Source organism: Oryctolagus cuniculus, chromosome 4 (genome assembly GCF_051225735.1).
Source record: "Oryctolagus cuniculus isolate XC-2025 breed Fujian yellow rabbit chromosome 4, ASM5122573v1, whole genome shotgun sequence".
NCBI lineage: Eukaryota > Metazoa > Chordata > Mammalia > Lagomorpha > Leporidae > Oryctolagus > Oryctolagus cuniculus.
The window spans coordinates 123,412,799-123,440,157 of record NC_142870.1 but is presented as its reverse complement, the minus strand read 5'-3'; the positions used below and the strand labels follow the sequence as shown (position 1 = coordinate 123,440,157).

The 27,359-nt window shown below is 46.7% G+C and overlaps 1 protein-coding gene across 2 annotated transcripts in view; it reads right to left on the bottom strand.

The window, feature by feature from the left end:
- The window catches only part of VEPH1 (ventricular zone expressed PH domain containing 1), a 256,104-nt gene that overhangs the window by 140,855 nt on the left and 87,890 nt on the right, over nt 1-27,359 (bottom strand). For both annotated transcript variants that reach the window (XM_008266390.5, XM_002716326.6), the window contains exon 6: nt 16,072-16,281. In XM_008266390.5, the coding sequence (XP_008264612.3) occupies nt 16,072-16,281 (210 nt within the window). The remainder of the gene's footprint in view (nt 1-16,071; nt 16,282-27,359) is intronic.

Genomic DNA, 27,359 nt, shown 5'->3' with positions numbered 1-27,359 from the left:
ATAGCCAGCTGGTCTGCCTGAGCTGTGTGTTAAGTGTCTCCACCCCAGCCATGCTGAGGCTTCATTGAGCTGCACCTGTGCTGGAGATTTGCCTCTTTCTCAGGGATCTTGTAGGGACAGCCTAAACAGTTCTGCTTCCCACAGACTCCCTTTGAAAAAGAAATGTGTGAGGTTTTTGAGTTTCAAGAGCTGTCCTTATTGCATGCAAAGTGGAAAGGGTGAGTACGGAACTAGAAAGGAGGAGGATATTGAATGATCAAATGGTCAATTCATGTGAAAGATTTTCTCTAGATAAATGGAAAGGTGGAAGATGCACCTGTAAGGAATAGAAAGGCGCAGCATCATGTAACGACCTCATGGGTGTCTTCACTTGAGCAGGTGTGTGCCATTGCATAGTAGCTTACAGGGTGGGTTCAGCATCTCCTTCCTGAATTTGAAAATGGACCTATAATCAGTCATGGACCTTGGGCAAGTTATTTAATTCCCCATGGCTCAGTTTGTAAAACAAGACTAGTGAGAGTGCCAATCTTACAGTGAGCTACAAGCATAAGGCATTCAGAACAGTGCCTGGCACACAGAAATGCTAAATAGATGTTAGCTATTATTCCTGGAGTGTCAAAAATCCTAAATGAGCATGTAGACATATTTGAATTGTTATGAAAACTAAAACAGGTCTTCTCAGAAGCTACATAGTCCCTTAATTTTTCCTAGTTAATTTATTTTGTGAGTTGATAAGAGTTTAAAAATTCTAGAAGTCTCCAAAGCAACTCAATATATGTAAATGCGGACCACTAATGTAACCTGCAAAAAAATTTTTTTCCCGGAAGTGAAATATATTCAACATTTTACAAAGAAAGTCAACTTCCCTCTTTAAAATGTTATGTGGGGGTACACATTGTAGCTGAGCAGGTTAAGCCATTGCTCAGGTGACCTGCATCGCATATCAGAGTGCTGGGTCCTGTTCTGGCTCCTTCGCTTCTGACGCAGCTTCCTGCTAATGCATCTGGGAAGGCAGTAGAGGATGGTCCAAGCACTTGGCTTCCTGACACCCACATGGGAGACCTGGCTGGAGTTCCTGGATCCTGGCTTTGGCCTGGTACAGCCCTTGCAGTTCTGAATTACTGGAGAGTGAACTAGCAGATGGAAGATTCCACTCTGCCCCTCTGACTCTCTTTCTCTCTATTCATCTCCGTAAATAAATAAGTCATCTGTTAAAAGTTACATGGCTAAGTCAAAACGCAATACAACTTGGCATTTTCCTAGTGACCAGATCCCACCTGTAGCTCATCACCTGTAGATGTCTAGATCTTTTTCTCTTTGCCATCATTCCCCAGACTTTTTCATTTTTTTCTATTTCTGAAGTAAAAATTTTCTATTGTGTTATTTTAAAAAGTTGCTGTTATCAAAGTAGGAAGCCAGTAATGATCAAGCTATTCAGAATCCATAAATTCCAACATAATTATACAATTAGTAAATTTCATTCTTAAAATTTATGCCAGGGGCTGCTGTTGTGGAGTAGTAGGTAAAGCCGCCGCCTCAGATGCCGGCATCCCATAAGCATACCAATTCAAATCCTGGAAGCTCCACTTCTCTCTCTCTCTCTCTCTTTTTTTTTTTAAGATTTGTTTATTTATTTGAAAGAGTTAACACAGAGAGAAAATGAGAGGCACATAGAGAGAGAGAGAGAGGTCTTCCATCTGCTGATTCACGCCCCAGTTGGCCACAACAGCCGGAGCTGCACTAATGTGAAGCCAGGAGCTTCTTCTGGATCTTCCACATGGGTGCAGGGGCCCAAGGACTTGGGCCATCTTCCGCTGCTTTTCCAGGACATAGCAGAGAGCTGGATTGAAAGTGGAGCAGTCGGGACTCGAACCAGCACCAATATGGGATGCCGGCACTGCAAGCAGCAGCTTTACCCACTTCTGATCCAGCTCCCTGGTAATGCGCCTGGGAAAAGCAGTGGAAGATGGCCCAAGTGCTTGGGCCTCTGCTACTCACATGGAAGACCTGCATGGAGCTCCTGGCTCCTGGCTCCTGGCTTCAGCCTGGCTCAGCCCTGGCCATTGTAGCTACATGCAGAGTGAACCAGCACATGGAAGATATCTCTCTCTCTCTCTCTCTCTCTCTCTCTCTCTCTCTCTCCCACTGTGTGTGTGTGTGTGTGTGTGCCTCCCTCTCATTCTGTACTTCTGACTTTCAAATAAATAAATAAAATCCTTAAAAAAAATTATGCTGCCCAGACAAGGGCATAATCTTTTAGCCTTAAAACATTAGCATAAACTATACACAAAATGCTTTCAAAAAGAATAGCCATCAAATTTTAGTTTATCATACTCAATATTTTTTTTTTTGACAGGCAGAGTGGATAGTGAGAGAGAGAGAAAGACAGGGAGAAAGGTCTTCCTTTACCATTGGTTCACCCTCCAATGGCCACCGCGGCCGGCGCACAGCGCTGATCCGATGGCAGGAGCCAGGTACTTATCCTGGTCTCCCATGGGGTGCAGGGCCCAAGCACTTGGGCCATCCTCCACTGCACTCCCGGACCACAGCAGAGAGCTGGCCTGGAAGAGGGGCAACCGGGACAGAATCCGGCGCCCTGACCGGGACTAGAACCCAGTGTGCCGGCACCGCAAGGCGGAAGATTAGCCTAGTGAGCCGCGGCGCCGGCCGTATACTCAATATTTTTTAACAGAACATTGAGAGTGCAAACTTCTTAGAATGCTTTTTTGTGGAATAAAATAGAGAATGAATAAACAAAAATCTTGTTAATATCTCTCTTTGGTATAATCCTTCAACTTTGAGGTGACTCTAAAATAGCACTCTAAAAAGTCACATTATTCTACTCTTTGATCCCTTGATCAAGCCTCAAATTTTCTGTGTGTATATCTCAGGGTAATTGAAACTTTTTCCATACCAATTGATAAATAAAATTGTACTATACTTTAAACATATTTTACCTATTCTAAATATTCATTTCATCACATGTGAAGGAAGTCAGTTTCCTTCCTGTATCATCTCTCATGGCCCAGTTTGCATGACTTCAGGAATACAGTTTCTGTGGGCACCAGAAGGGGTAATAAATCATGCCTTGTAAAATACGCTGTCTGGACAAAATCATTTTTGAAAATGCATCCCAGTAATAAAAGTTGAGAAATAGCTGATTAAAACAGATGTATCCTTTGTTTTCTATGAACCTCAAATTTTGTAACATGGCAAAAACTAAGGAAACATTGGATTCAGTTCAACTCTATGCATTGGCACAGAGTGCTAAAGCAAACTCCACCCTTGTTAAAAGAAAAAACACCAATGTATAATTTTTGTATCTATACAGCAATTATGGCTTAGGGTTGTTTAACTGTGGAACTTACTATGTCTTCTCCAAAAAGATGTTTGAATGAAATTGATATAGGATTTAAAACAGAAATAGAGATGATGAGAGGTAGCTTAACTTTACATCCATGCTATTTGAAACAATCACCTAATGAAACTACCTATGCCTTTAGTTTGATCTTTTAAAAGGGCAAAAAACTGGACATGGTCTCCCGTCAATTAAATTTTTCCAATTTGAAGTCATTTTTTCCAACATAGCATTCAGTGTGGTTGTGTTTATGGTTAAAACCCAAGTCCCTCTCTATTTGGGCTGAGAGCTTATTTCCTAGCAGTTTTTTCATTGTGTTGACTCCCAAATACTTACAGACCTAAAGCCTGTAGAAGTCCACCTAATTTGAGTTTCAAACATAGTGCTATTTTGTAGCTTGATAAAAGATTTGGAGGTTCTGTAGTTCAGATCTACTCTTTAAGAACTGGGGGCTTGGGAACTTACCCTCTTAAAGGTAAAGCCTTTGTGTGGGCTCAAGGGACCCAGAATGAATTATTCTGAGCCAGATTTTTTCCTTCTACCACACATAGTCTCCTCATGTAAATGACCTCTCATTGATTATCCTCAACAATGGTTCCACTATTTCTTTTGCTTCAATTACACAAACTTTCTGAAAGACCACTGAGTAATCAGTATTCAAAAATTTCTACAGTCCTCAAAGAAGCAGCCCATCTTTAATTACACAATATCTGTTTAGCAAATGTGGGGTAATCACTGAGTGAGAGAAAAAAGTAACCACAAACCTCCTGGCCCAATCATGGAAACCATTTTGCAGAAAGATGCTTATTATAGCTCCAAAAATAAAGACAAGAAAAGAAAGGAAAAAAGAAGAGAGAAAGGAAGAAAGACATTTTCAACTTTTTGCCAAGAAAAAATAGTACGTACTTTTTGCTCATTAGACAAGGGAACAATGTGGTAGTATTTAACTCAGTTGCAGTGTACATCAGCTGCAGCTGAACTTTTCACAATTTACTCATTGCCTGATATAACTTCTCATTACATAACTAGATGAAGGTACCTATCTTTCTTTGCACCTACTATTTCCAAAAGAAATAACCAGGATGTTTTATTCTTGGTAGTTAGGTTGTAACTTCCAAAATACAAATTAGACAAAGATCTGGTGTGTATTATACAATTTCTTATACAGAATGAAATGAAAAACTGTGCTTTGCAAAACTGTAAACCTTATCTGGGATTGGCGATATCTTTAGCTAGGATAGTTTGGTATAATTTCTCTGGTGCCTTATCCACCAATCTCTCCAATACTCTCCTTGTTTAGTTCCTGGATTTTGCCCTGGGTTAATCTTTTTGGTATCATAGCAACTGCGCTTTCACTGTGAATGGCCTTAACTGCTTTCTGAATGAAAGAATGAATGATTGGATGATGAAACAAGTTGCAGGTGGTAGTATGGGGTTGTGTAGGTTCTCCCAGTTAAGGTGTCTTAAAAGAAAAAGTCTGAAACATGTTTACCCAGAGAAGACATTGACTTTCTAATTGTCCACCCATTTGTGAGCTCAACTTAATGTAAGCAGTAGAAATAAAATAAAAACAGTGTAGACATTTTAGATAGGGTTGCTCTGAGATTTTGAGAGGACCCGGGGTTTAATCCTGCTGTATCTCAATAGAAGAATAGAGGAGTCATCTCTTTGTACCCATTGTTCTCCATTTTGTCTACCGCACAGGATACTAAATCCATGCATCTTGCTTTGAGGTCCTCTTTACTTCCTAAGATGGAGGAAGGTAAAATACAATGGAACTTTAAAAAGTTCATGGGAAATGGAATGAAAAGATAAGTCTACTTGAGAGAAAAAGAAAATTTGAAATCCATGCAAATGAGAGGGCCTTCAAAAAGTCCAAAGAAAATGCATATTAAGAAAAAAGCATGCATGGACTTCAAAAAGTTTTGGCACCAAAACAGACATCTTTTAACTCTAGTTTCCATGAACTGTTTGAAATACCCTCATGTTTCCTTCAGAAAACATTTGTAACTCTTACTCATCCCTCACCCCTTTGGTTGAATTCCTATTTACTAGTCACAGGGAGAAGGACTGGTAGCTGCTTTGGTTTGAATACTTGTCCTCCCCCAAACTCATGTTGAAATGTAATTGCCAGGGTAAGAGCATGAAGAAGTGTGAGGACTCTCCCCTCGTGAGTGGGGTGACGCTGTTGTCACAGGAGACACTGGTTAAACGACAAGTTTGACCCTCTTTGTCTCTCTCTCTTTGCCTTTTGCCATAGGATAACACAGCAACAAGGCCCTGGTCAGATGCCTGGCCCCCCAATATTGGACTTCTCAGCCTCCAGAAGTGTGAGCCAAGAAAGTTTCTGATCTTTCTAAATTACCCAGTCTGTGATATGCTGTTACAGCAGCACAAAGTGGACCAGGCACTGTAGCCAACCAGTGCTGGCTCAAGTAGTTGGGTTCCCACCTTCCACATGGAAGACCTGGACTGAGTTTCCAGCTCCCAGCTTCAGCTCCCCAGCTGTTGCAGGCATTAGGGGAGAGTGAATGGAAGTGCTGTCTGTCTGTCTGTCTGTCTCTGTCTCTCTTTCTAACTGTTAATTAGGAGTGGTCATCTTCTTTATACAGGAGTGAAGATGGCATGAGGAATACTGAGAACATTCCACATAATGTCAACATAACACAGTGTTTGCCCAGGGAAGGGTCATTCTAAGTGAATAAAAACAAAGGCCCATTCAACAGCAGAAGGATTGAATCTTATTTAATGTTGCACTCCCTACAGTACCTTCCACACAGCAGCTGTCTCATACATGTTCATAAGCCATGTTATAAATAATGCTTGATGGAAAGCCAAGACATCGTGGCAAAAAGGACCTGCATGAAGGATCTCTGTGAGTGAGATCCCAGTGGAAAGAAGGGACCATCAAAGAAGGAGGTACTTTTCTCTGAAGGGAGGAGAGAACTTCCACTTTGATTATGGCCCTGTCTAAATAAAGTTGGAGTTTGTGGATTCAAAAGGTTTCCATAGCCTTGGAAGCTCATGACAAGAACCTCAGTGATCACTGACATCATAAATAAGAGTGTCAATTGTTAAATCAACAACAGGAGTCACTGTGCACTTGCTCCCCATGTAGGACCTCTGTTTTTTAATGAGTTGTACTATGAGGTATGGGGGGATGAATCACTATATTCCTAAAGCTGTACCTATGAAATTTGTATTCATTAAATAAAAGCCTTCTTAAAAAAATAATGGTTGATGTTCCCTGGTTTCCTGTTTATTCTAACATTGCTAAAGACAATAAATTTTAAAGAATTATTGATTATTGACATTGAAACAAATGAATTCTGCAAATAAAGCTATGAAGTATGGCTGTGTGTGTGTGAGCATCATCATGCATATATGTACATATGTGGGTGTACCTGGACCCTCCCAGGGGTGTGCTGAATCAGATAAGTCTTGCAGGGCCTGAGCACTCAGTAATCAGTACTCTTGCACTTTCAAGTGCTTACATATGACCTCAGGATCTTGTGAAATTTAGATTCTGATTCACATTCCTGGGTGGGGACCCATGATGCCAGTCTAGGGACCACATTGTGGGTACCACTTGGGAAGCAGAAAAACAGATCTTGAAAACCAGCGGCCACACTGACGACTAGAACCCAATGTCTGTGGTTTTCTTGGCCCACCTCAAACATGGCCTCCCATCTCACCAGACGCCCAGTCTCTACATACCGGGTGGTTGGCGAGTATCTTGGGCCACACGCTCTGAGCCCATTACTTGGTGGGGGATTGCCAGGGACATGAGGAGGCATGAAGCACGGTTCTTTCCATCATAACACTTACACTGGGCTGAAAGTGTATACATTCACATACTAAGTCAATGGATAGCAAACACAACCTGAAGACAATCGGATGCTAAACTCTGTGCAAATGGTGTCCATTCTCGAATATTCTGAGCAGGGCGGACTGCAATGGCCTTGGGAAGGTTGTGGAAATGCCTTTGTCTTGGATGGGGTTCCCCCAAAGCAGCAAACCCTAAGATGATTTAAGTGCAAATTGCTTGTTTGGGTACTGCAGGAAACCAGGAAGAGGACAGAAGAGTGAGAAAGACAAGGGAAAGAGTTAGAAAGCACCCTGGCAAGTTTAGTGCATTTGAGGGGTGAGGGAATTGGGGTATTTATATACCACCTCTCATCATTGGTTCAGGGCTGCTGAGGAGTGGGGGAACACTAAATCCTCACGTGTCTATCCTGTCATTTATTCCCCTGCAGAGTTGGGGAGAGGCATAAAGCAAAGACATACAGATTGCTGCAGTTGGAGATAGCTGGCCTTCCTGAAGGGATTCAGGCCCGAGGGCTGTGGGCAGGGCCAGGGCGCTGCTGCCCTCTCAGAATGGCAGGATCTGAGCTGAAATCTGCAACTCTCTCATCCTCTCCAGTCCAACTGTGGCCAACTCAGTGGTCCTGCTGAATCCAGGATTCACTCACTCCTTCTCACACTAAGTGGCAGCTTTCCACTTCCTGGAGGCCAGCCTGTGCCCGCTTCCCTCCCAGACACCAGCGCCAGTGAGACAGCCTCCTCCTCCAGGAAGTCTATGGACATCGGGCTGCTCACTTCTCAGGGTCGGATCCTGAGGCCAGGCAGATACTGTGCTGCACCCAGCTGCAGGTCAGGGGATTTGCTAAGCTGCCCCAGCTCCCGGGAGAACCAAGGGCCCTTTGTGGGTTGGGTCAATTGGCCCAAATTACTGCTCATAATTACAGGACATTGTTGACAATTGTTGCAACATGTAATTTTGTAACCATTATTTACTACATTTGCAAGTATTTGTGGTGGCTGTTTGTCCTTCTACCAGTCCCTCATTTCTTGGGAACGAGGAGGTACACAGGATTACTTTTACTTGGCTGCACTGTGTTAAGGAAACCAAATACTGTTCTGAGATCCCCTGGGCACTGAGGGTGAGTCAGTTGAGAAAGAGAAGGTAGAAAACAGGAACCTTCTGCTCATCAATGAATTTTCATACCCCGGCCCCAGACGCCTGCAGCCTCAGCTCTCTCCCTCTCATTATTCATCCTGTACTCGCAGGTTCCAGAACCTTCTCCCAGCTGACTCTCGCTGTACTTGATGTGACTTCCCCATGGATTCCTTCCTCCCCGCCTCTGACATAACTCTGTCCTCCTAAAAGCCAAACTTGTAACAAAGTCCCTGTGGCTTAGTTCTTTCTTTCTTGATCTAGTTTAAAAGTCAGGACTGGCAAGTACCAAGGGAATTCTGACCATCTGTGCATCTTCCCAGCCCCCATTCACCGTAAGCTGCTTTCCGGGAGGGGGCATGGCTTTCTCCTCTGTGGGACCCATCACCCATAAGCCAGAAAGAATCAGCAGCGCAGCCCCATATTACTGGGAGAAGGAGGTTAAGGGATATGAGCACCCTCATCTGAAGGTATTTATTTGAGATATTTGCTGAGTTTGTTTGCTTTACAATTTGTAAGAGGCTATATTTGTAGTATTATTCATGGACAGCATGGAACGTTTTACAGTATTAAAAAAAACAGTAAGTATTTTTCTTTTTTGGAAAACAGAAAGCCTTCCCCAATTCATGGCAATTTTGTAGTATTAAGAAGCAGCTGATTGACAGCAACTATGGCTTGGGAAAATGGAGCCTCCCAAAGTTTTAACCAAATTCATCGTCCTTGCGGACATTGCAGTTTTTAGCCCCCTGCCCTGCCTCTTGGACAGTGGCCCCCATATCTTGGTCATGGTTTGTGAGCTGAAGGTACGCATCGACCATCCAGCTCCACTTTGCAGGATGTTTTCCAACAGTCAGGATGAAGATAGGATCGCGGCTCTCTGTCGCCTTTGTCATTCTTTTCCTTTTCCTCCTAAAACTGTTTTTGTAGGTCTGCCGGATGTCACAGAAACGCGACCTGGGCAAGACATGTGTCACTTCTGTAGTTGAAAAGGGTCCATGACTCTGAGCCCAGAGAGGATGTAATAAACACTCCCTGGTGCTGGGCCAGCATATTCTAGCCAGTTAGACAAACAAGGCGGAGGGCACAGGATCTGACACCCAGCAAGGCGGTGGCTGAGCTCAGGGCTGTGCCATCTGAGTCTCCACAGGTGCAGGCTGCTGGTCTCCAGCTAAAGGAAAACAAGCGGCAGAGCATCCTTCCACGTGCTATGAGATCATCTGTCAGGACCTTTTAAAGCCTTTCCTCTCGGTCTGCACCATGCAGGTCTGTGGGGGTAGGCGAGAGAGGAGCAGCACAGCAGGGCTGTGGAGTGCATGCTACACACCAGTAGGTGCTTCCAGCAAGGCCAAGTCCTAATGAGGATCTGACTATTAAAATAGCATGGTTTCAGTCCATTTATTTGAGATGTAAGTCAATGGCCAGAACACAGGAATTCAAGCCAGAACAATCAAGGCCATCCGTAATGGCGTCTCCCTTCCATGTGGATCCCAGTTGGCACAGAGGCAATACACACTCCAATCACCCTGGCAGGTGGGCTGAGAGCCCTGAAAGTGTGGAGAGATCTAGCCAAGTAATGAAACTCTAAAATGAAACCAACATTCTATTTCACTCCTCCACAGGCAAGAAACATCAACCTGACTTGGCCTTAATTGAAGCCATTTTAGATTCAGCGTTGAGAATGAGAATGAGTTTCTTTTCAAAAACAGCTGCAAGCTTATCTGAGCTCTTTTATAGGTGGTGAGCCCATACTCCACTACTCTCTGTCTCACACCTGAATTCTTTTCTTGCGTGAAGACAAGAACCTGCCATTCTCTGGTACCAGAATCACAGATGGCCAAGCCTCCTCACATGCTTTCAGGAGAAAGACCCCATGTTACCCTCATTCTCACCTTGCACCTGTTAGATACCAGCAATAAAGTGTGTAGGCTCTGAAATATACCACTCTTTCCGTATTAACATTTTCATTTCCTCGCTCTTTAGGTTATAATTACATCATCTATAAGAATCAGACAGTGGCGTGACCAAATGGAAGTGTCAAGTCAGAATGCAACCCTCAGGTTCTTGGTTAGCAGCACTCTCGAGTGCTCATTCATTCTCTTGGTCCCCAGTGAGTTCACCTGGATATGGTACAATATCTTTTCTCTGCAGTCCCAGAGACTCATTGAGGAGAAATAGACCTGGACCTGAAAATTGCAGCATGGCACAGCTGGTGCAACATTTGCGGTACAACCAAAGTGATGTGGGGGTTTAGACTGGGCATGATCGACTTTTCCTAGTGGAAGTGGGAAGAACTCACACAGGAAGCGACATTCGAAGGGGTTCAGGAAAGATCAGCAGGAGAAGAGAGTGACGTTCTGCAGCCATGCAGATTTGTACTTCATGTTGCTGTCAATCGAGATTTCAGCAAGCAGTTCTTACACGCCAAGCACTGTACCAAGTGCTTTCTAGAAATGGTCTAGATGTGTTTTGGGGATGGACCCTTAGCAGCTACTAGGGGATCAGTTCTGCTGTTGTCTCAGAGGTCTTTACTGCCATCTTCTCATTTGAGAAGAACAAAAGGACCCAGGTATTTTTTGCTACGTGTAGGACAATCTAATACATGCTATTTCTTGTTTATGAATTTGCCTCAACTGAGCATACCAGAGAAGGGGGTTGGGGTAAATCCTGGAGACGGAGAACCTGCCATGACCTCTACTGGACAGACAGGTGCACCTCAGGAGCGATGTTTCATTAGCTGTCCTAGAAGCAGGCTTTTTTGCTCCTGGGTCTTCCCAGTTGCGACATCCCACAGGTGTGCTTTAGATGCCTGCACAAACCTAGAAATCATCTCTCAGTCACTGCCATGACACAAGCACTGTGTGGCTGTTAAACCTGGATTCACCTACGCTTGGGCAAAAAGGATCCCAGAGTGAATTTGAGAGACAGAGAAAATAAAGATCTGTAGGATTTTCTTTTTTGCTTTGTGCATACCACCCTCTTCTGCTGGGTGTAATACAGATGGAAAAATTGTGATGCTGTTATCAAGCTGCTACAAACAGTTTGCCCCCCAGATGGGTACCAGTTTGAAAGACAGGCACACCCGGTTTGGTTCCTGGTAGCCAGTCCTGCAGTTCTTACACCTGCATTTGCACAAGCACAGAAGGTAAAGCATAAACCAGTTAACAACGTGTGTGATTCCAGGCTGACCCGACCCTGTTAGGCATCTCTGGGCTGATGATTGCATACTGTCAAGAGACCCCTCCTCTCCTTAATGGTCAAACCACAGCATTTGCTAGAAGCCTGGCAGCAGGGGAGGGGTCTAACAGGCTCCAGTCAGTCCCAGATGGTACATTTGAAAAGTTGGAGCAAGATCCGAGAGTTGGACTCCTTTTCTGTATTTCTAAAATCTTTGATGAAATTGTCTGACACTCCAACCTCCTGAACAGAACTGAAACTTTTACTTTTGGGTCAAAGAGAAAACTTCCAAATGAAGTCAATTTTAAGGTGAGACCAGAATAGGATAAAAGAAAGGATGCTGGGGCCAGAGCTCACTAGGGTTCTGTGACCGTCTTACCGTAACAACCAAACGTCCCATGGCTCACTAGTCCTGTGTCTCAGATGGTCCCTCGCCCCAAAGTCTCCTTATTTAGACCCAGCTCTCCATCTAGAAGGGGTGGGAAGGACTTGCTCAGGGTAGGGTTTCTGCTGCTCTCTCTTTATTGCCTTTCCTCTTCCATGGGACCCATGCCTGCCCTCATACCTACTCCTTGATGAACCTTAGTAACTTCTTTCTGTTTGAGTTTTGGTAAAAATGCACCATCTCTATCTAGATATCTATGTATCTGTCTGTCATCTGCTGTGCCTGTTGTTCTTGGTCTTTAGGAATACTGCTTCCTAAAGTTTCACTTAGAAAGCTGAAAGGAGGGCCAGCGCAGTGGCATTGTAGGCTAAGTCTCCACCTACGGTGTGGGCATCCCAGGTGGGTGCTGGTTCCCATCCAGGCTACTCTTCTTCTGATCCAGCTCTCTGCTCTGGTCTGGGAAAGCAGTAGAACATGGCCCAAGTGCTTGGACCCCTGCACTTGCATGGAAGACCCAGAAGAGGCTCCCGGCTCCTGGCTTTGGATCAGCTCAGCTCTGGCTATTGTGGCCATTTGGGCAATGAACCAGCAGATGGAAGACCTTTCTGTCTGTCTCTCCCTCTCTGTGTCTATAACTCTACCTCTCAAATAAATAAAAATCTTAAAACAAAAGAAAGCTGAACAGGTTCACATAAATTAAGCAGTCACTAGTTGCTTAGACTATCACACTTGTTCTCAGGACATCTGAGCTTTTGCCATCCTTAAAGCTAAAAGGATTTCCTAGTGGTAATATTTTCTACATTGGAAACAAACAAGGAAAGGGCACAGTTGCTGAGTGGAGGAGACTCTCTGTGGGCTTTTAGCCTAGCAGTTAAGATATTGGGTAAGTTGCCTGCATCCGACATTGGAGTTACCTGGGTTCAATTCCAGCTCCATCTTCTGATACCTGTGTGGGAGGCCTGGATTGCGTTCCTGGCTCCTGATTCCAGTACTGGCCTATCCCCAGCCATTGTGGGTATTTAGGAAATGGACCAGAATATAGTAGTGCTCTTTCTCTCTCTCTTTTTATAAGGATTTATTTATTCTATTTTGAAAGGCAGAGTTACAGAGAGGCAGAGAGAGAGAGAGTCTTCCATCAGCCGCAACAGCCGGAACTGCGCCAATCCGAAGCCAGGAGCCAGGTGCTTTCTCTGTGTCTCCCACATGGGTGCAGGGGCCCAAGGATTTGGGCCATCCTCCACTGCCCTCTCAGGCCACAGCAGAGAGGTGGACCGGAAGTGGAGCAGCCAGAACTCGAACTGACACCCATATGGGATGTCAGCACTGCACGCGGTGGCTTTACCCACCAAGCCACAGCACCGGCCACAGTGCTCTCTCTTTTTCATGTCCCCCCCCCCCCCCCCCCAGTATATATATATATTTTTTTCTAAATAAAGCCTACCTGACATTTTTAGGTAGTTCATTAGACTCTTCCTAAATGGAATTGGACAATGAAATTAAAGAATATCAGAGCCAGGAGGAGGCAATTCAGTGTAAAGCAGTTAGTTTTGAGGAGAGAAAACAGACCCAGCGAATGAAATAATTTGAGCAGCTTTAACAGCCAGTTGTTTGTCTTCCATCTTTCCTTCTGCCCTCTCTCTTGCTTAGCTGGGAATGTGGTCACCTGAATCCAGACGCCATGTGTTGGCTTCCTTTGCAGTGACACACACAGTCTTGCTCAGTGGTACTCTATTTAGCCAACAGGATGTAAACACAAGGTTGTGTCTCATTGGCTGGAAGCATCCTGCTCCCCCTCCCCTTCCTGCTGGACGAGTGGGAGGCCACGTGCCCTGGTGTGCTCAGGGATCCACTAGCCACCAAGTGGGAGGAGCCAGGCTCCAGACTGATAGTCCTTTAGGCTTCTTTAGGTGTGACAGCAAGAGGCGTTTATCTGTCACGGTTTTGGAGCTGGGTGTTACTGCCACACCTAATCTGAACTGCTTTATGGGTAGTCTGGAGAATTACTAAATTCATTAGGAAAAGGGCCAAATGGGTGCTGGGTAAGGTCTAACTCTAAATCTAAGAGAAAACACTTTAAAAATTATGCCTCAGGGGTTCCAACTGTCACTCCACAAATAGCTGCAGCAGCACTGCCCTGTCAGAAGCTGCCGTAATTCCAGACGCTAGGGTAACTTTCCAGGAAATTTTGACTTAGTAGGCGTTTTACAGGGACCAAGATAGTTATTGTTTAAAAGCTCCTCATGTAATCCTAATATCTGGATATATTTGGCCATTATTTGATCTTACAATTATTCTCTGCTTTGGGTGGGGGCTGGGACAAGCAGAGCCACCTGAATGTTTTATCTGTTTTGGGGAACAAAAGCAAGAAAACTTAAATTTGAAACAAACTGCAGAACGCCCTGTGTATAGAGGGATTCTGCAGCCATGGATCAACCATCTGTGGGTCATTAATATTCAGAAAAAAATTGCGCTTGTACTAAACATGTACAGTCTTATTTTCTTGCCACTATTCCCTAAAAAATGAAGTGTAATAACTGTTTACATATCACGTATATTAAATAGTATAAATACTGTGGAGATCACCTACGGGAGAGGGAGGATTATATGTAAACTCTATGCCATGTCCTTAGGGACTGAGCAGCCTCAGAATTCAGTACCCAGAGGCGTGCTGGCAGCAAGTTGCCACAAATCCTGAGGGGCGCCTGCTGCTCGGGCTGTTTGCATCCAGCCCTCATGCTCCCTGCACCCACCACGAGTGGCCTGAGTGTCACCCAGCTGACCGTTCTCTTTCAGGTTAGCCTTGATCTGGACAAACCACACAAACAGGGACATGATTGCACGTGGCTGGTGCCTTGGTTTTATTCTAACTAACAGGGAAATCTCCTGGGCAAAGGGCAGTCCCCTCCAATGTACATTACTGAACATTAAAGATACTTCTTACAGATTCGAGGCCTCCCACCTCAGAGGTCGAATGTTTGGGCACTACAAAGATGTGCAAGGTCAGCAGATCCAGCGGACAGCTGCCAGCTGCAGTTGGCCTAATCAGACTTCCAGCAGCCGATCTCCTGGCAGCAATGGTGACAGGCAGGGGGAGAGCGGCAGGTGCAGGCCATTCCCAACAGCAGTGAGCAGAAAGGGATTATACCAAGCATCATGAAATCCCTTTTGAGGTGCATCCCCACGTCGACACACGCAGGCTGCGTGACAGCTCAGTGCTCACACCTGTTCTGGAAGCCAGCGGGGTGGGGGCGGGGAAAGGTTTCTAGCAGCAGGAGGCCCAGGCTCACAGGGCTCCTCAAATCCTCAGTGGAAACAGAATCAAACAGCATTGAAGAGACATTTGAGAAAATTGAAATCAAATGCCAAGGATACAAAAGGTCTCATTCCCACTGGGTTCCTAACCCAATCTGAGTCTGGGTAAATCATGTAATTAATTAAAACTCTTGGCTGAGTTTTAATTTCATCCCATGTAGTATGCAGAGGTTGAACTTGAAGAGCCAGAAAATTCTACTTAAGGGTTGCACAATTTAATATTTATCTGATAGTGAGATAAATCTGATCAGAGGTACATGGATTATTGATTAGATATTTGCTTTCCTTTTTAAATTAAAAATTCTAAATTCCAATATAAAATCATCAGAGACTGGCACGTGTGTGTGCACGCACGCCCACATTCTTCAGAACCTGAATTTCTGGAAACTTTCTTAGTCTCCTGATCCCCACAACCTCTAACAGCATCCTGTTGTCCCTGCTAAAAGTAAATATTTAGCCTAGACTTTTAAACATCTACAAACGTTTATTTCACTCTCCCAAATAACATCTCCCAGAAGGCTCAGAACACACTGAGTGCAGGCACTGTAGCCACAGCCTCTCATCGTCTCCAAGACCTCATCCTGTGCTTGCAATGGTCTCCGGGTTAAGCAGAACTGAACCAGAAATGAGCAGTTGTTGTTACAGAGCTGTCCCGCTGCACTTCAACCTGCCCTCTTCTTCAGGTAACATGCTGGCAATGACACTCTTCCTTCTGGAGCCTTCCACACAACCCTACCACCTTGACCCAGAGGTCACTGTCCACACACAAGGTTAGAAAACTAAATGGGAATTCTCAGAAGTCCCAAGACCAATATGCAGGTCATAGAGCGTCAATGGGTTAAGTACCAGTAGAATCCAGGAAGCCATGAAAAAAGCCAAACTTACTTCGTCCACTTGCCCAACAGCTCCGTAGATCCTCGCCGTTTGTCCAACGAGGTAGGGGAATCTCTCACCTATCTCTTTGAGCATCGGGAGGAAGCTGCTCAGAGCCGCTGGTTCAGAGCCTGCTATCTCTATGAGGATGTTTAGGATGACGTCACTGTTACTTGCATCTTTCAAATGTCCGATTAGGAAAGGAACACACTTCTGAATCCCCTGCAAAAACATAGAAGAGGAGAAGGGGAGCAAGAAGAAAGAGAGAGAAAAGTGGATTGGATCAAAATCAATTCAGGAGCAAGCTTTTTTGTTTGTTTGTTTTACAGTAATTCTGAACTCCACTCATTCTAGAATTACCACCCTCATTAGACCTCAAGCAAATCTCCCAAGTTTGGAATTTAAAATTTATAATAAAATCTTCAGAGGCTTCTGTTTCTTTTTCTTTTAATCTGTGCCTTTTTGTTGAAGAACAGAGTTTACAAAATGCTTGACTAAATCAACTATTGATATGTTATGTCCTCATCAAGAATGTCCCATTTCCCACCAGCACGGGCACTGCAGGTATGGGACAATGTACGTATGGAAGAAATCTCTGTGGACTTTACTCAAAGCCTCCAACTTGGAGAAATACGAAGTATTTAATGATAAAAATAGAAAAGAAGCAGTGATCACCCACATTTGCTTCCATTTTCTGTCTTGTTCACAAAAATGTAGTAATAAGAAAATTGTTACAGCAAAATTATTTCTACAATATTCCACTACTATATTTCTTGATTTTAATGCTTTTATGAATACAAGGATGCAATCATTCTTATTAGAAAATGTAACCCTTTCATGGGGTAAAGTCACTATATTAATACAAAGACACTTTGCATACTGATGATTTTTATCTGCTAAAATAAAAAGAATTGCAAAGGAAAACCTGTGAAAAACTGAATAATAAAGGTAAAAAAAGATTCATCCATCTGTTTCTGCTATACTTATTTCTTTTGTTTGCTGTTTGTTGGCTTTATTTATTTATACCTTCATTTACATATTTTTGCACTTGAGAGAGACAAAAGACAGAGGGATCTCCAATCTGCTGGTTTTCTCCTTAAATGCCTGCAATAATGAGGACTGGACTGGATCAAAATTGAGAACCAAGAGCTCAATCCAGGCCTCCCATATGGATGGCCAGAGCCCAGCTCCCTGGGCCATCACCACTGCCTCTCAGGATCTGCCCTGGTAGGAAGCTGGAATCAAGAGCCAGAGCCAGAGCCAGGATTTGAACCCAGGCACTCCAATGAGGGGTACAAGCAGCCTACCTGGCGGCTGAGCCACTAGGCCAAAAACCTGCCCCAGTTTGCTTTTTTGATTTGTTGCTTTTCTGGCAAATAGACTTTAAATGTAACTTTCAGTATTAAAACCAAATCTGATTCACAATTCCATCTGCCCAAAACTGAGCTCATAATATACTCTCCACCCTCCTGGGTTACAAATCTGCTTCTCCTGCCCTCTCTCCCCAAGGGCCTCATTTATCCACAGATGACAGGATTCTCCACCTGGCTGCCAGTTCCACCCTTACTAGCAATCACCAGGTCCGCCCAGCTACCCTACAAATCTGCCCCTCCCCTCCTTGCCTGTTCCTCCGTTCATTTGCTTGTTCACAGATGTCCCTGCCACTTGCAAGGTACTATTCCTGGTGCTGCAATACAGGTGCCAACAAGTCTGATGAAATTCATGCCTTCCTGGAGTCATTCACTGTCTACTAAAGGTGACACTTAGTGAAGCAAAGAATGGTATCAGAGGTGCATAGTTACATATTTTAATAAATAGCACACAGGGAAAATGTAGGGCTCCATGAGAGTCGAGGGTCAGAGAAGGCCTCTCTCGATGGGGACATTAGGGGTGACCACCAACCCTGCCTCCTGCACGTGGCTCACTCCAACAGGTTTCCCTGGCTTCAGACTTGCCCAGCCAGCACCTCCTCACCCTGTGTCCCCTGCCCTTCTTTAAAACCTTTCAGTCACCCACGCTTGCTCTCAGATTGAAGCTCCACGCACCGTGTCTGAACTGACACATCTTCCCACACTCGACCCCCCGCCACTCATTCAACCCTCCCCCACCCAGAACCCATCACACTTCAACCACGATGAATTCAGATGTTTTCCTAACGTGCTAAATGTTGTCTTGCATCTGGGATTTTACTCAGGCGATTTGGTCTGCCCGGAATCCTTGTTGACCCTGTGTTGCTGGACAAACTCTTAGTCACTCCGAGGTCACACCGGAACTGTTCTTGCATTCGGAAGCCTTCCCCTGTGCTGCTCCTCCTCCCCTGCTGCACCCCTGTGGCTCCGAGCAGCCCTCCTCCCGCATCCCATTTATTGCTGCTCTAGACATCTGTCTTCCAGCCTTCACTGAAAGCGTCCCTGGTCAAGCAGCTGTTGCGAACACCATCACATACCCAGTGCTCAGTACAAGTTTGCCTGAAGGTGAGTTAATGAATATTTGAGGAACATGTCAACAGTGGTAAAAATGATTGCAGAGAGTAATATTCTGCTGTTGCTGCTATTGATTTTTAAAGTTTATTTGAAAGGCAGAGAGAGAGAGAGAGAGAGAGAGAGATCTTCCATCTGCTGGCTCACTCCCCAAATGCCCCAAACAGACCAGACAAGACCAGCCTAAAGCCAGGAGTACAGAACTCTATCTGTACGCTCTATCCACGTGGGCGTCAGGGTCCTAATTACTTGAGTCATCACCTGCTGTCCCCCAGGGTGTGTGTTAAGTCTCCAGGAGGCTGGAATTGGAAGCTGAGCTGATCTTGAATGCAGGCACTCCAAAACGGGATGGAGTAATTCTTAAGTGCTGTGCCAAACCCCTATCCCACAGGGTAGCATGAATGAGTTTAAGCATCTGCTAAGCATCATATACTACACAATTAACAGGACACAAGAGAAGACATTTCTGAGGAAAGTAAAATTGGCTCGCACGTAGAGTTAAGCTTTATATTCATATCTAGCATTTTTGGAGGGAAGGACAGGGCTACTTTCTGGTAAATGGCACGTACGGATGAACAGTTCTGTAAGTGCTGCCTGTGCACCCGAGAGCCATTCTCCATCCCTCAGGGGAAGCCATGAGAGGGCCCTGGCACATGTGGCAGAAGTGTCAGCCAGTGACATGAAGTCAGGGCAACATGCTGAACCCGAGCCTTCTAGAAATGGAGAATGCTTACACGTTTCCTGCTCCTGTAAAATTCCATTTCCAAGTCCTTATTTTTCAGGTTCTAGCCCTGAAAATTCAGGTCTCTGTGGCATGTGCATCTAGTGTCAGTTTCATTCAACTGCAGCTGAACAGCCTGAACCACACAAGAATCTCTTTATCTGCTGCTCTATAAAGAAAAACAAAAAAGGAAAGAAGGAAGGAAGGAAAAAAAAGAAAGAAAAAGAAAAAGAAAGACAGGGCCAGCTCTGTGGCATAGTGGGCTAAGCCTTTGCCTGCGGTGCTGGAGTCCCATACTGGTGCCAGTTTGTGTCCCGGCTGCTTTTGTTCAGATCCAGCTCTCAGCTATGGCTTGGGCCCCTGCACCTGCATGGGAGGCCCAGAGGAGGCTCCTGGCTCCTGGCTTCAGATTGGTTCAGCGCTGGCCATTGTGGCCACTTGGGGAGTGAACCAGCAAATGAAAAAATTTTCTCTTTGTCTGTAACTCTGCCTCTCAAGTGAATGAGTAAGTCTCTAAAAAGAAGAAAGAAAGAAAGAGAGAGAGAGAGAGAGAGAGAGAGAGAGAGAGAAAGGAGAGAGCAGGAAAGAGTGAAGGGAAGGAAAAGGAAAGGAAGGGAATGGAGGAGAGAAAAGAGGAGGGGAGGGGAGAGAAGAAAGGAAAGAGGAGAATAGGAAAGGGAAAGAACAAGCAGGTTCTCTCAAGGCAAATATACAAGCTTTGCATAGTTAAATTCATAGAAAGAGCATAGAGGAAAAAAAGCCATGAATAGGGTAACAACCATTTTACAAATTAAACAAAAGCTGATTACTTTACTGGGGATTCCTAATAACCCAAATTTGATTGTGAGGCTGACAGGAGAGAGTTCTTGAAGATTATTCCACACGTGAATAGAGAGTGGTGCCTTGGCTTCGCTGCATTACCCTGGGATCAGGAGGGACTTTATTTTCTGAACACTGGGCATCTCCTCAGGCTGGTGTCTTCAGTGCTGCTCTGCTGGGAGCTGGCTTCACACCACAGAGAAAGATTTGACTTTGCTGAGAGCAGAGAGGCATCGAGACGGCACAGATGGAGGCCCGGAGCAGGCTGACTCAGCCTGCAGTCAGGGCGGAAACCCCATTCCATGGCTGAAGCAGCCTCCAAACTGGCCTCCTTGCCTCAATTCCTCTCCTATCATTCCAGCCTCTTCACTGCCAGCAAAGTCATTGTCCTAAACCCCCAATCTGCTCACATCAAGTATCCCCTGGAGACTTGCAAAGACCTCTCAAGGGCCCATGGCAGAATCCCGTGCTATGGCATTCCAGGGCCTTCACCCATGGGTGCACCTGCTGACTCCTCCTCAGTGACCCAACTGCATGGCACTGGCCACGCTCAGTGGCTTGAACATGGAGAGGAATCTCACACTTTCCAATGCAATCTTCTACTGGACCACCCTAGCACAGGCAGGATCTGGAGCTGGAGTACTATTAGATGGGCTTAAACCACATACCCAAATATTCAGAAGCTACATAGAATGTTCTGGCCTCCTACTTGACAAATCCACCTTTGTAGCATTCAGGAACACCTGATGTGAACTTCAAATTTTGGGCTTCGATAGAGGAAATGGAACGAGCTCTCATTTCTTGCCTCATCCCCGTTTCTTCTCTTCCTACCTCAGCCTTGTCCTGTATGTAACTACTCCAGCCCCCTCTCCCACCCCCAGCCCCATCCAGGCCACCCCTAGGGGCTATGGAGTGACCTTGTTGGCAGACTTGTCCTTGAGAGAACAGACTCAGGGGCCAGGCCTGCACAGGGACTGTGGAAAGCCTGAGGTATCCAGAGAAATGCCAAGGTCCTGGGAACCTGAACTGTGCTCTATTGGCAAGGGAGTAAATGCGACCTGGAGGCCCTAGTAGAGGAGAGCCAGACCAGAGCCGGGTCCAGCCTTGGCTGTGTAATCAAGTGCTACTTCTAATTATGCATATGTCTTTTTTTTTTTTTTTTTTTTTTTTTGGACAGGCAGAGTAGACAGTGAGAGAGAGAGAGACAGAGAGAAAGGTCTTCCTTCCGTTGGTTCACCCTCCAATGGTTGCCAGGCTGTGGCCGGTGCACCGCGCTGATCCGATAGCAGGAGCCAGGTGCTTCTCCTGGTCTCCCATGGGGTGCAGGGCCCAAGGACTTGGGTCATCCTCCACTGCACTCCTGGGCCACAGCAGAGAGCTGGCCTGGAAGAGGGGCAACCAGGACAGAATCCGGCGCCCCGACCGGGACTAGAACCCGGTGTGCTGGCGCTGCAAGGCGGAGGATTAGCCTAGTGAGCTGCGGCGCCAGCCTTTGACTAGCATTAGGAATCTATCAACCTATGAATCTTGGGCAGGCATTTGAGCCAGCAGTTAAGGAGCTGCTTGGGACTCCTGCATCCTTTATCAGAATGCCTGGGTTTGGGTCCTGCCTTCCAGCTCCAATTCTGATTCCAGCTTCCTGTTGATGTGTACCCCAGGAAGGAGCAGATGGTGGCTCAAGTAATTGGGGCCCTGTCACACATGTAAGAGAGCTGGGATGAATGCCAGACGTGTGACTTCAGCCTGGACCAGGGCATTTAAGGAGTGAACCGATGAATGGGAGAACTCTGTCTCTCTCTCTCTCTCACCTTCTTTCTCTTTATCTCTGCCTTTCAAAACACAAGTAAATCTTTAAGAAAAAAAAGATTTGTTTCTTTATTCGAAAGACAGAGTTATAGAGAGGAAAAGACAGAGAGCAAAATCTTCCATCCACTGGTTCACTCCCCAAGTGCTGCAACTGCTGGGGTTGGGCCAGGCCAAAGCCAGGAACCAAGAACTTTGTCTGCGTCTCCCAGGTGGGTGCAGGAGCCCAAGAACTTGGACCATCTTCTGCTGCTTTCTCAGGCTATTAGCAGGGAACTGGATCACAAGTGGAATAGCTGGGACTTGAACCAGCAGCCATATGGAATACCGGTGCCGCAGGCTGCTTCTTAACACACTGTGCCACAATGCCATCCCTGGCAGTCTGGATATTCTATTACTCCATCTTCTTCATGCTCTGTAAATGATGTCTTATCTTCAAGAAATGTCAAAAGTGACCTCTGAGCTTCTGGTGCTGCTGTCAGGTACAGTAGGTTTAGGTTTGTGAACAGGACAGCTCTGCGCTGCTCAGAGGAAACCCTAGAAAATGGTTCTCTCTCCTCTGGGACCAGGCCACACATGCAGTCCCTCTGGGTCTGAACTTGAATCAAACAAGCGCTGCACTTGGCTGTTCTGTCACTCATCTCTGCAGGCCTGGGGCTCAATCGCAGATGTTACTAAATTCTGTCTCATTCATTGGCTAGATCACAGCAGGTGCATACAGCCAAGCCCAGACACTGCCTTCCCATTAGGGTTACCTGGTGGACTGACCACACCCCCACCCCCACCCCCACTTCAGCCTCTGCCTACATGTGGTTCCTGAGGATTCTCTGGGAGGTACCAGTCATAAATCACTAGCCAGGAACTCCCAAGTCCTCTTCCTCTCCATGCGGGAAGGACCCTGTCCGAGAAAGAGGGCCGCCCAGAGGGCAATGGTGGAGAGAGGGCACCTGCCTGCCCAGCCAGCCGCACCCAGGAGCTCACAGATTGGTGAGTGTTGAAGGGGGGCCGTCTTCACAGTCTGGTGGACTACTCAGCTTTACCTAGAGAATCATGTGTATTTCAAGAGCCAAGGGTGGCCCCGCAGCCCAGGAGAGCTGTGTTCTCGCTGGTCACAGAAGGTGGGGGGCGAGGAGGGCGTTGGGACAAACAGCCCCACAGAGGCCCACAGCTCCCCTCTGGCTCCACTTCTGCTCAAAATTTCACAGGGTCACGAGCCTTTTTATTTAGCTCCTTACTGCGTCTGAAATGAGCTTAACTAGACTACAATTGAAAGCTGCAGGCTGCACTTCTGATCGATGCCACTCACTTCAGCTGCCTCTCTGCACAGTTCCCCCATTTCCCTCTCCCACTGCGTAATCAAGAAGGGGCGGAGAACCGGTAACCAGTAACACCGTCGCTGAGCTCCCTAGGCCAGCTGCAGGCTCCCTCGTCCCCGCGGGGCTCTGGGAGCCCTGGCTGCAGGAAGAGCCAGGGGAAGACAGGAGGGGCCCAAATCACGCAAGGGCAGAGAGGAAGCGGGCTTTAGGGACTCCGACACAACTCCTTCCCACTGCAAGTCTGCTGGCACCGTGGGGTGCGTTCACATCCCTGTCGCTGCTTCCTAACCCCAGTCTTTTCATTCTGGGATCCACACTCAGCACCCGCAACACCGCTGGGAACCTGCGCCCCACCTGCCTGGCCTCTTCCTCTAGGTTCTCCTCCTGGCTGGCTCCCCCCTGGCTGTCATCTCTCCCTTGCCTTCTACCCAGCCTCTGGAACTCCTTTTGGCTACATGAGTCATGGCTGTACAACCTCAGTGTTTGGTGTATTGAGGTTCAAGAAGCCCTCGGCAGGGACCCACTGGGTTTGTGGATGTGGCCTGGCCTCACTCGTCTGGCTTTAGCAAAGGGAGCTCGGTGGTGTCAGAGCCACACGAGTGGCACTCGGTGGGTTTGCAGAGGCCAGGAGGGAGACGTGGAAAGTGACCGGAGGGAAACAGGAGAGGCTGACCACGAAGAGGGGCTGTGAAAAGCCACCTCACCAAGTCACTGCTGGGAACCAGCACTGCTGTAAGCCTCTGCGAAGTTTGCTTCTCCAGTTACACAGTGAGAAGCCAGTTGTGGGGGGAATCAAGGACTTAAAGTCTGCAAAGTTTCCTGGTACACGGGCTGAGCTCAGCTCCTGTCACAGCCCTGCACAGCCATCCCTGAGCAAAGCACTCCCTTTGTGTCTTCCCAAGTGGAAGCGGCTAGGCCCACCTTCCCCATCCCACACCTCCCTAGAACCAGAGAGGAGGGAGCCGGCAGTCCGAGGACCCGGCCTCCAAGCCTGGACCTGTCTTTCAATTCACTGCTTGCTTGATGGGGGCAAGAGCATTCATTTTGAGTCATGTAAACTGGAGAAAAAAAATTACACATCCGAGAGTTATTAGCGGGATTAAAGGAGATATTAGATGTAAAAAAAAAAAAAAAAGAAAAAGGTCTTTGTGAAAGATTGAGCTCTTTGCAGATTTAGGCACTAATAGAGGTCATCCAGTGTCAAGAAATATGCATGGAAGGCTTTCCGACATGCCAGGCACCAGGCTAAGCATTGGGAGCACAGCGGTGAGTAGGATGGTTCTCATGTCTCAGGCATCTGCTCCAGTACAGGGGGGCGAGGAGATAGACCACTGCAGACAAACTCATTACTGCATGAACTGGCCTGTGACAGGGCCTGGGGTAAGAAGGCAGGGGGATTTCTGGCCGCAGGGGGACATCTAAGCTGCTGACTAAAGGCCCAGCGTAGTCAGGCAAGGAAGAGTGGTGGTGGTGAGGGAACATCTCAGGCGGAGAATGCTGCTGTGTGTAAAGGCTCAGTGGCCTGTGAGAGCGTGCCTATCACGGGCCCCAGAATGGTAGTTGCTTAAGGGAGAGGGTCCCCACGAGGTCAGGAGATGATCAGAGGCCTGGATTAAATGGTATCCTAAGCCTGAGCTGCTGGGCAGACACGGAAGGCTCATAACCAGGGCCAGCACTGTGGTGTCGCAGGCTAAGCTGCTGCTTGCAAAACTGGCGTCGCGTAGCAGAGCACCCGTTTCAGTCCTGGCTACTCTGCTTCTGATCCAGCTCTCTGCCAATGTGCTTGGGAAAGCAGCAGAAGGTGATCCAAGTATTTAAGCCCCTGCCACCCATGTAGGAGACCAGGATGGAGTTCCTGGTTCCTGGTGTCAGCTTGGACCAGCCCTGGACACTGCAGCCATTTAGAGAGTGAACCATCCGATGGAAGAGATCTCTGCTTCTATCTGTCACTCTGCTTTCAAATAAATAATTTTTTTTTAAATAAATAAAATAAAGACCATAACCAGGGGACTGATGGAACTTTTGAGAATGCAAAATGTGGGTTAATTCTCACTCTTGGACTCCCTTTAAAAAAAAAAAAAGATTTATTTATTTATTTGAAAGAGTTACAAAGAGAGAGAGACAGAGGGTGAGATCTTCTGTTTGCTGGCTCACTCTCCAGATGGCCTCAATGGCCAGCACTGGGCAAGGCTGAAGCCAGGAGTCAGGAACTTCTGAGTCTCCCATGTGGATAGCAGGGGCCCAACGCCTTGAGTCAGCTCCTACTGCTTTCCCAGGCACATTAGCCAGGAGCTGAATTGGAAATGCAGCAGCCAGGACATGAGCTGGCGCCCGTATGGGATGGCCAGCATCTTAGGCAGTGACTTTACCTGCTAGACCACAACACCGGTGCTTGGACCCCTCTGTTTTAGGTGGGTGACCCCAAGTCCTTTTCCTCTCCCTCTCACTGTAAGTGAGGCTCATCCTGCCTCCATTGACTTTCATGCTCAGCCATTTTCCCATGAGGAGCAAGCTTAATTAAGTTATTCTCCCCAGCTGCCTCTTGAAGTTCGCTAGAACCCACCCACCCAGAAATTGGGTTTGTTTTACTCCTCTTCTTAGGTTGCACATACTAGGGAATGCCTGCTGTGTCCTCTGTGAAATCAAGCAGTGAACTCTTTTAGCCGCCCTGTCCCACTACCCATGTCAACTGGTCCTCGTATTCCACCTGCTGTAGGCAGAATAACAGCCTCCCAGGGGCGTCCACATCAGAATCCCCAGAGCTGGTGAATATGCTACTTACGTGGCAAAGGGACTTTGCAGAAGTTATAAGGGTGGAGAGGGAATTCTGCTCATCTGGGTGGTCCCTATGCAATCACAAGCGTCCTTGTAGGAGGGAGGGCGGAGGGACAGAGAGAGAGGATACATGAGGAGGAAAGAGGGGGCCACAGTGGGGTCGACCACCAGCTGCAGCCTCTGCTGGAGGCCAGGCTACAGGTTCTGCCCTGGAGGCTCCAGGAGGCATCAGCCCTGCTGACCACTGTGGCCTTCTGGCCTGCAGAGCACTGAGATAACAAATCTGTGTTGTTTTACCATTGTTTGTGGTACTTCCTCATGGCAGCAATATGTTACTAGCGTATCCATACACCCCATGTGTGCCCTCACCGAGCTGCCCTTCAGGGCAAGCCAGTGATCCCCCAATGCACTCTCCACCCCACTCCACTGCACCTTTGCTCCTCCTTCCTGTCCTTAGTGTTCCATGTATGCTCTGAGCACGTGCTGTAATTTCCTCTGCGCTTGTTCTATCTCATGTTTACCCTCGCATCTCCCACCTCCTCATTCTTACTGTTCTTTAACCCTCTTTGTTTGCTCCTAAATTTCTTGAATTGTCAGTCCCCATTCATAGGATCATTTCCTAACTTTCCCTTCCATATACAATCCACAATAGACAACTGTTTCCACCCATTTCCCACCCCCAGACACTGCCCCTCAAGGGTCACTGGGAAGTCCCAATGGCCAAATCCAAGGTCAACTCCCATCCCCAGTCCCCTTCAGTTCTTTTAGACCTTGACCCTGTCCGGCCACTTTTAGCACTTTGTAAACCACAAAGGTCCTGGTTCTTCATGGTCTCTATTTTCTTTTGTTTCTTGTTTACTTATTCATTTCTTAATTCAATACTTTGTTACTGAAATCCCACTATGTGCCCAACACTATACTAGGGAGTACACGTGAATATGTAGACAGAAGTCCTGTGTTCCTTAAGGAGTTTCAGAGCACTGAGAGGCACACAGAAAAATAATGGCAGTGTACTGCTCTCAGGGCAAACACTCGGATGCAGAGAGGTCCCCCATCCTGTGCCCAGACTCTACAGTTGCCACACAAAGTGTAGTCTTAGAGCAGCGGCACCATCAACACCTGGGAACTTGCACAAAGGATGGAACTGGGGGCCCTACCCCAGACCTACTGAAAGAAAATATCTGGAAGCGAGGCTCAGGCTTTGGCCAGTCTACCTGGTCTCACATCCTGGAGTTTCCAATGAAGCCAGCTCGCCAGTGCCCAGAGCTTCCAACCCTGCCACACTTGCACCCAGCTGTGCATTCGTCTGGGTCTGGCCTGGATGCCACTCCCCGAGTGGGACTTCATCCTGTTTTTTTTTTTTTTCCTAAAGCATAATTCATTACT